Source organism: Charadrius vociferus, unplaced genomic scaffold (genome assembly GCF_000708025.1).
Source record: "Charadrius vociferus isolate BGI_N301 unplaced genomic scaffold, ASM70802v2 scaffold72, whole genome shotgun sequence".
Lineage (NCBI taxonomy): Eukaryota > Metazoa > Chordata > Aves > Charadriiformes > Charadriidae > Charadrius > Charadrius vociferus.
In genome coordinates, this window is record NW_009647830.1 from 2,302,428 (window position 1) to 2,311,829 (window position 9,402).

The 9,402-nt window shown below is 38.9% G+C and overlaps 1 protein-coding gene across 1 annotated transcript in view; it reads left to right on the forward strand.

Moving 5' to 3' along the window:
• FGD6 (FYVE, RhoGEF and PH domain containing 6) overlaps positions 1–7,023 on the forward strand; it is a 71,159-nt gene extending 64,136 nt beyond the window's left edge. The window contains 4 exon segments of the mRNA XM_009882648.1: positions 792–919; positions 1,635–1,763; positions 4,148–4,296; positions 6,987–7,023. Of these exon segments, the coding sequence (XP_009880950.1) occupies positions 792–919; positions 1,635–1,763; positions 4,148–4,296; positions 6,987–7,023 (443 nt within the window).
• Positions 7,024–9,402: the final 2,379 nt, after the last annotated feature.

Here is a 9,402-nt window from a genome sequence, read left to right on the forward strand (position 1 = left end):
GCTGCTGTGCTGCAGGCAATTGCAAGTGCTTTTAGCTGGGAAAAGAGCTGCGGAGCTGGTACAGTACAGCTGACAATCCAATTACTCTCCTCCTCTGCTTATTATTTCAGAGCCTCACTATGTTCAGGGACAACTCTAGAAGTAGACTTAATGAAGCTACTCATACCAGGGCTGTAAAATAGTGGTGGGTGTTGCTAGAAAAGGGGGTTTTAAAGGAGTGAAGTGTTGCAGAAGTCTTCCAAGAGGGATGAAGGAACTGCCTGTGGCAGTGGAGAAAGTCAGCATGTTCTCTGGAGATGGGAATCTCCAGAAGTGTGTGTGTGTGTTGGCATGAGGCTGAAGAGCATCCATACTGAAAAAAAGCTGAGAAGATAACAGATGCCGAGAATGGAAGGACTGAGAGTTGGGAACAGAGTTAAAGAACAGACTCAACCGGAGAGGACAGGTCAAAAAATTTGGTGTGCTTTTTAAGACTTAATTTGCACCCTGCTTATGGGCAAAGGTAGTTCAACATCAAGAGAACAGACTTTGAAAACAGACTAAACCAACCTGTTTAGTTTTAAATTTGTGGGTTTTTAGTCTGATTGCAATTTGGAGGATTCTAACTTATAGTGTTGATAATAGTGAAAAGTTAATGCAACACTGAATTTAATGTGATTAGGTGTTACTATTGGAACACTGTAATCAGAATTAAAATGTCAGATGTTTTTAAGAAAAAAAAAGTCCAAGAATCATTGCCTATGTTTAGTCTCTGTGACATCAATGCAATGTGTTCATCCTATGCATTTTAGATAACCAGTGCACTCCTAAGACCGGATCCCCAGTCAACCATAAATCTCCATCAAGTGCCTTGTCTACAGTATTACATAGTATTCCCTCTGGAAGAAAGCAGAAAAAAATTCCTGCAGCCCTCAAAGAAGTAAGTGCTTTATTGGTCAAAAGTAGTGCCTGGTTGGTATTATATCATCAATGTTAACAATGAAAAAAGTAATTCCATATGTTAGCCATCTTCCCTAGAATCAAAAGTCAAAATTCACCTGTAACAGTGCTTTGGGCCTTAGTTTTATATAGGCAGGGACTTGAACTATGGAAGCAGTGTATAAACTGCATAAATACCTGTGAGACTGTGATTCAGAGAGAGAGTCGGAATTTTAATTTCTTTCTTGCTTCCATGTGTTTCAAGGACTTGTGATTTACCTCTGCACCAACAGTCAGTGAGAAGACTCCTACCCCAACTCAGCTCTTGGCTTATGATTTGGAAAGGTAGAGCTAAACTCTGCCTACACTGGAGGTCTTTAGAATGGGAGGAAGTAATTTTTCTTCTTATATAGGAATGTGTGTTCTCCATCTGTAGGTGGTCCTCAGTGTTTCAGCCCTCTCTCGTCTTGTTGCATCCAGTTTAAGTTCCGAGCCTTAGTGTCTGCAAAAAGCTCTCTTCCAGACTAGATAAATGGTGGCAGACAGAATTGTTCTTCTTTCAGCCACCTCAGTTAATTAGCAACATTAACTTGCAGTCAGGTAAGAATTTGAGTCTTTGACATGACAGGGCTCTGGAGATCTGTTTTTAAAAAGCTGTACTGCAAAAACCTGGACAGATGCGTAACTCTTGGGTGCTGGGGTTTTTTTCACTTCAGGTTTCAGCAAATACAGAAGACTCTACAATGAGTGGCTATCTACACAGATCGAAGGGCAGTAAGAAACCATGGAAACACCTGTGGTTTGTTATAAAAAATAAGGTGCTATACACATATGCTGCTAGTGAGGTAAGACCCTACATATTAGAAATCAAACATCCAATGATAATGCTGTATTTGTAATAAAGTTGTTTATTTTTACGATCTAGAAACAAGCTATAAAATTAGAACACCTTACAGTAATGGATCTGATTGCGATGTAGTATTTTGAAAAGGCCCAGTGAGCTTGGTACCATAATACGCTGATACAGCCATACTGTTTCTGATTCCAGACCTAGCTTTGAGTATCTCTGCACTGCACACCATTGCACAGTTGTAGGTATGTTCTGAGTCAGTTGAATACATGGGGGTCTCTTTAGAGGCATCGCACTGGGCTAGTGGCAAAGCCAACATTATAAAAGCGTCTTGAAGTGTGTTGTTCTGCAGTTCCATAAGGTATTTTGAATGCTTGGAAAATGAGCAAACTAAATGTCTTGACTTCTCAAACTGTCTTCTTCTGCCTGGAGTTATTTAATCTACAGTGCTGCAGTAGGAAATAAGAAATGCATCTTGTCTAACGGCATTTGCTTCTTTATTTAGAATGTGTCGTCCTATTGCAGTGTGGAATAATCTCTAACCTATATATATATATAAGCTCTGCACATCCCAGTGTATGCTGAGGATGTAGTTTTATTGCATCTTATAATATTTCGCAACATACATGGATGTATTGTAGCACTGGAAGATCTTGGTTTTTGCTTTTTTGTATTATATGTTGTAGTTTGCTAATAGCTTTCAAGAACAAAATATGCAAAGCATCTGTTTAAAGGTATTGCTATCCCTCACTTTCTTTCAAAATGTAAGGCCCAGCCTATCCTGACCACGTAAAGAATTACCCTTCCTCAGCCCCACTGCAGTTATTTCCTCATTTGTGCTCAGATTCATTCCTGGGTTGTTCCAGCTGCGATGCCAACCTTTATTTTAGCACTTCCGAATTACATCCAGAACCTGTGATGTTATTTCCACCACATCACTGGCAATAGTAAAAAAAACAAGTAGTTCTAAAAATATCTTAAATAATTATGTACAAAACAATTACTTTTGCAAAGATTTGAGAAATATTTTAGTGTTGTGTCTCTTCTGGCAGTTGCAAAGGAGACTTTGGCAACTGTAAAGAAAGGCATATTAGTCTGTGACAGTCGCCTTAAATTTTCTTTAGCTTGGCTTCCTCCGAGATATTAGCCTTCCAGAGTAGCTTCAATTTGCTGCTCACAATCACAAAATTAACTCTTTCCTATTTTATTTAAACTAAGGAATATATGTCTTTATTTTTCATCTTGATTAGCCATTGCAGGAGACATTGTGTAGAGAGCCTGAAGGGAAGGTCCAGTGTGGCCTTAGCTAGGAAACTTAAGCTACTTATATTAGTTCCAAGTGATACAAAGATTAGTGGTAAAAATACCACTTATTAGCGGTACAAAGATTTAAGATAGTAAAACAGATTGCTAGGTCTTACTTGACTGTTTTCCAATATCAAGAAATGCTGCTTTCATAGGATACTCGTGTTTCAATGTAGAGGCAATTACCAAAGTCTTCACTTGATATTCCGTTGCTTATGTACATTCTTTGTTTGTTTTTTCCATCCAGAAGCATTGCAGGACCCTGCCTAGTTACAAAACACTGTTTTGGCATTTGCACAGAATGAAAATACTTCCCCCCCCTTCCAAAAATGCTGTGCATTGTATTTATTAATTAAGAGACAAGAGTATAAAAAAAAAAGGAAGTAATTGAGATGAATGAGGAAAGGGAAAGGCTGCCTTTTTAGCCAGGTTTTGAAATTAAATTGAGAAGGTAAAAAGGTACAGCTTCTCTTGCTACTCTTTCCTAGCCAACCACTTGTGAACACTCAGCAACTTTTTTTCCCCCGATCCTGTTAATTTTCAGCAACAGAAAGGAAAATAAATTCAGCCATCAAAAAAGGCATTTGGAGTGCAACTCCAGTGCTTGAGGGCGTAGGTTACATCCATAGCTCTTCCTTTTAGCATACTCAGTGCAGCTAATAGCATCCCGTATCACTTTTAAGATGTGAAAACTCACTACTAAGGTTGTTGGAGAGAGCACGGGGCTAGATGGACCTTTAGTCTGCTGCCAGGTGGTAGTCAATCTTTTGATATAAGAAGTCCTTACCAGGCAGAACGATGAGACTATACGATGAACGACAAGGTAGGTGTTATCAGGGAAATAAAAAGAGGAACAGCAATGTTGAAGTCTACGAGGTTTTGTTATTTCCTGTCCCTCAATTCATGCATGGAGACTCTAAAAAGCAGCGTTTTGTGCATGACTATTTGTAACAACTAGTTTGGTGTATAATCTGTTGCAATGATGTGGTGCATGAGTAAAGTCTAAATGCATTCCTTAGTATGTTTTATAAGCTCTAATTTTGTCTTGTTTGGTTTTTTTCCCCTGTAAAATAGGATGTGGCAGCATTGGAGAGCCAGCCTTTACTTGGATTCACAGTCAGTGAAGTAAAAGATGAAAACTCAGAGTCTAGAGTGTTCCATTTACTGCACAAAAACACTTTATTTTACATATTCAAAGCAGATGATCCCCATTCAGCTCAAAAGTAAGAAACTATTTGAAGTCATTTATGTTACTTTTTTCTAGAAAATGTTTCAGAAGTCATGAATGTTAATATTCACAGGTTAAACACAGGTACAAAAGATGCATATTACATAATATGTAAATAAAACTTTTAAATTGCTTACACACAAGGTCTTGGTTTTGTTAGGACTTCTCAAATGCTTTAAATGAAGCAGCAGGCTGTCCTTGGCAAAAGAATGAACATAGGAGAATGGAAAAGTCCAAGATAAAATAAGAAATAATTCTTTTTCTTAGGCCATTCCTCTATCCGTGGTCTGCTCACATGAAAATTGAGTGTTACCTTTGGAGAAATCCAGAAAATGTGTTTTAAGAGTAACTACTGATAGTTGTGTCCCCTTTTTTTTTTTTTAATCTCCAGATGTAAATTTTGGTTATTTTTAATGGCTATATGGCAGTAAAAATAAAGCAAAGCCTAAATAGTAAGGGACAGAAGTTTGAAGTGTGCGTGCGGATGTGCCTGAGCACATAGGCATGCTTAATATGTTCAGACCAAAAGCGTGAATTGAAAGAACACTCACACGAGCTGTTTCATTTCAAGTCCCGATGATGTGACTGAGTTTGGAGTCATATTTATCAATTTATGTATTGCGTGCATTTTATATAAAATAACCTAGAAAGCTTAGTCATTAATCAGTAGAAAACATTTGCTATGTGAATCATGGTGTAAACTAGGAATGAACGTGGAAGCAATACATTTAAGTTATTTTGCCTATATGCCTAGCTTATCTGACAGGTTTCACTGCAGTTTTCCCAAGTGAATTTTACATGACTAAAATAGCTTTCATGTGCTAACTAGTCATTATTAATACTTAAGCATTCAAATGGCTGCAGGTATAGTTTTGTGCAAATAGGGATATGCTAAAAAAACAAAGTACCCACAGCTACTGAAAATTTTGAAGAGCTGAGAATGTGCTTAATGACATTTCTCTACATGCAACATCTGGAAGTCTTTATTTGAATTTTGGGGGTATTTTGTCTTGCAGATGCGCACAAATGTTTCACTGTTAATTATGATAGTATTCTCTTGTTTCCACTGTGGCCTCATTTGTACTATGTAAAACAAAACTAAAAACATCCAAGGCATTCAATAGGTTTGTTTTCCTATTCAGACAATGGCTTTTGTCATCAGTAAGAAAACTTGAAATTGGACGTACTCTATTTTACTGAGGCTGGGAATAAAATTAAGTACCTTAAATTGCATGCTTTCTCCAAGTATTTAATATCCTTAGGAGATTTATGCTGAACCTCCAGAATAAATGCTGCTTTGATAGCATTAAAAGAAAAAACAAAGAACATGTTGTTGGCCTGTTTTCATCAGTGAACACTGTTTTTTCCTGTTAGGGCCAAAGAAATATCTGATGTATTTGTGTTAAGTATAGTAGTAAATTTTAACAGCTGTTTACTTTTTTGACAAGCTTTGATATTGTCAGTCCAGTACTATGTCCACTGCTTAAGCTGTTAATGAATTTGTTGTATTTGTATTTCATTTTTGTTATTTTTAATGAATGGCAGTAGAAAATACAGTAAGCCCTAAAAAATAAGGAATAGAAGTTTTGAGTTGTGTGTGCAGACAGGCACAACCACTTACATATGCTGAGTATGTTCATACCAAAAGCTTCAGGGCAAGGAAGAGCCAACATCTGTGACTAACCCTGTGAATACTAAGACAGGTTTGAATTTCCATGATAAAGATAATTTTACAGTATTTGTCTCATACAGTTCTTGCAAGATTTTCACCTGGGGGGAAAAAAAATCATCAGTATGTGGCCCCCTTAACTTTAAGCGCACACAGTTCAGCCCTCACTTGGCAGACAGAATTATTCCATTTTTGGCTGTATTTGTCAGGGCAGCATCGGAGTACTTTAGAAACATTAATTTTTGCAGCATCCTTGAGAAGGTGAGGATGTTTATCTTAATCAAGTAAAAAAAAGAAACCACAGCTATAGGGGCTAAAAGTATCTGAATATTAAGCTTGCATTTCCAGTTTGAGACACCTTGGATCAGCTGTTTGGGACTTCCCCCCCCTCCATCCCTTTTACATGCACTTGTACTTTCACAGATATAATGTGCAGCGTATCTGTTAATGTGTGATTCGGCAGTAGCACGTATTGCGTGTGTGAATACAGGGAAGCTCTGTCATCATGCTAAGGCACTGTTCCTCCGCCCCAGCCCACGTGCCCTGTGGCTTCCTCCCTCAGCCCCACTCGTCCTTCACTAACACCCTTGTACCAGCTGCAAAAGCAGAGGGTGTGAGTTATGCAGATGGCTACCTCAGTTATTGTAGTGTCCCGATTCATCCCAGACCGTGGTTGCAGTGAAATAAGACAAGGAAGTATTGGAGTTTTTTAAAAAGGTATGCAATCACAGCATATCCTACTTTTTGAGCATTTGATTCCCCAGCTTCACTTGTTCTTCATGCACATAACTTCAGTATGGAACAGTTTCTATCATCTGGCCTTGTACTGATACCTAATACGCCTCTAGCGAGCTCTGTATGTTTCGACTCGTTGGATAGATTTCTGGCATTTGGACTAATAGGCCAACTGGCAATGGAAGTATGATGTTACTTCTGGTATGAATCTGTAGCTAGTCATAGCAGTCTGATTTATACTTTTACCAGCAATCTCCTAACAATGTTTAATTTTCCAATAGGTGGATAGAAGCTTTTCAAGAAGGCACCATTTTATAGCAGTGTCAGCATCGTGTCTGCAAGTTTAAAGGAAAATGTCCAAGGACGGTGGTTAAACAGAGTACAGCAGCTGTTCAAAGAAACAGAATCCTGCCCTCTCAACCTACACAAAATTGTATATTTGTCAGGATTAGGAGTTGGTGCATTTTTAGCGTAAGGTAATTTTTTTTTTTTAAGAATTGTGTGTATTTCTATGTTGATACAAAATGTGTTATTTATTAAATTCCAATGTTTACTTTAATGGTCAGAATTATTTGTGAGGTCTGCAGTGAGGTCCATTGTCTTCAGAATGGCAGGGGCTGGTCAACAAATTCCTAAAGTTTGTGCTTCTTTAAAAACAAAAAAAACCAACAAATTGTTGCAAGCGTACAGTTCCTCATGATTTGTGTATAGGTCTTGAGTTGCTGATGCTCACTTTGCAATTTAGCAGAATAGGAATGTCAAAGGTTTTGGATCTTCGTTGGCTGTGTAAACTCCTTTTTGAGAAGTTGTCTAATATTGCTGCTCCTTTCCTTGAATGCCAGTTGAAATGTTGCATACCAGTACATTAAAACAGTACAACAAATTCTGGATCACTGAAGCTATTGCAAAGTACAGTTCAATTATTAAAAAAGTGAAAAGGGAAAAGTATTTTAAAACAAACTTTGCAATTACAGAGATAAGGCTGTAGAGCTTTTACAGTACTACAAATGCCAAAGAGACTTAAGTTATCTTCAAACAATTGCAGGATATATTTTCTTTTATGTTTTCAGTTGTAATTTAAAGCACAGTAAGAATTAAATTTTTTATATACAGGGAAAAGACAAAATATCTTATTTGCTTCAAAACTTTGTGTCAAATGAGTTCTGTACACAGTATGAAACACTGTATAAACTACTGTTCAAAGAACGCTAAACAAATTTATGCACCCCTCTCTCCCAAAATTTTAAAATATTGTATATTTAAATATTATGATTAAACTGGAATTGCCATATCAAGAAAACCCAGCTTTTATAGTGCAGATGGCATTGAAATGTATACCATTCTTTGAAATACCTTTTGTTTACACTGTGATTTGTTCTGTTCAACGCTTTAAAACACAATTCAGTTTTAGGTGTTTAAGTTTTTTTTTCTTTAAGAAAAATTGTCAGTATACCTCATTAGGAAATACTTACTGATGATTCTGGTGCATTTATTCTATTTAACTTTTGAAAAAATTTTAACACTGTAATAGCATAAATGGAACTAGAACTATGAAATACACATGAAAGGAAGCCATTTTTATGTCAAATGCAATGCATATGTAGCCAGTTAGTTTTACTGTATGAAACACTTCTCAGTAGTTACAGAATCACAGAATGGTCAGGGTTGGAAGGGACCTCAGGAGATCACCTAGTCCAATCCCCCCGCAGAGCAGGGTCACCTACAACAGGTTGCACAGGACAGCGGCCAGGCGGGTTTTGAATGACTCCAGAGTGGGAGACTCCACAACCTCGGGGCAGCCTGTGCCAGTGCTCCACTACCCTCAAAGTAAAGAAGTTCCTTCTCATGTTAAGATGGAACTTCCTATGTTCAAGTTGGTGCCCATTGCCCCTCGTCCTATCACTGGGCACCACTGAAAAAAGACTGCTCCCATCCCCCTGGCACCCTCCCATTAAGTATTTGTAAGTATTAATAAGATCCCCCCTCAATCTTCTTTTCTCTAGACTAAAGAGACACAAGTCCCTCGGCCTTTCCTCATATGAGAGGTGTTTTGATCCCCTAATCATCTTTGTAGCTCTTTGCTGGACCCTCTCCAGCAGATCCCTGTCTTGAACTGGGGAGCCCAGAACTGGATGCAGTACTCCAGATGCGGCCTCACCAGGGCTGAGTAGAGGCGGAGGATGACCTCCCTCGACCTGCTGGCCACACTCTTCTTGATGCACCCTAGGATGCCATTCGCCTTCTTGGCTGTCAGGGCACATTGCTGACTCATGGTCATCCTGTTGTCCACCAGGACTCCCAGGTCCCTCTCCACAGAGCTGCTCTCCAGGACGTCAGCCCCCAACCTGTACTGGTGCATGGGGTTATTCCTCCCCAGGTGCAGTACCCTACACTTACCCTTATTGAACTTCATAAGGTTTCTTTCTGCCCAACTCTCCAGCCTGGCGAGGTCACGCTGTAAGGCAGCACAGCCTTCGGGCGTGTCAGCCACTCCTCCCAGTTTTGTGTCATCAGCAAACTTGCTGATGGTACACTCTATCCCTTCATCCAGATCATTGATGAATATGTTGAACAAAACTGGGCCCAGCCAGTTCTCAATCCGCCCCACTGTCCATTCATCTAACCCACACTTCCCAAGCTTGCCTGCGAGGATGATGTGGGAGACAGTGTCGAAAGCCTTGCCGAAGTCAAGGTAGA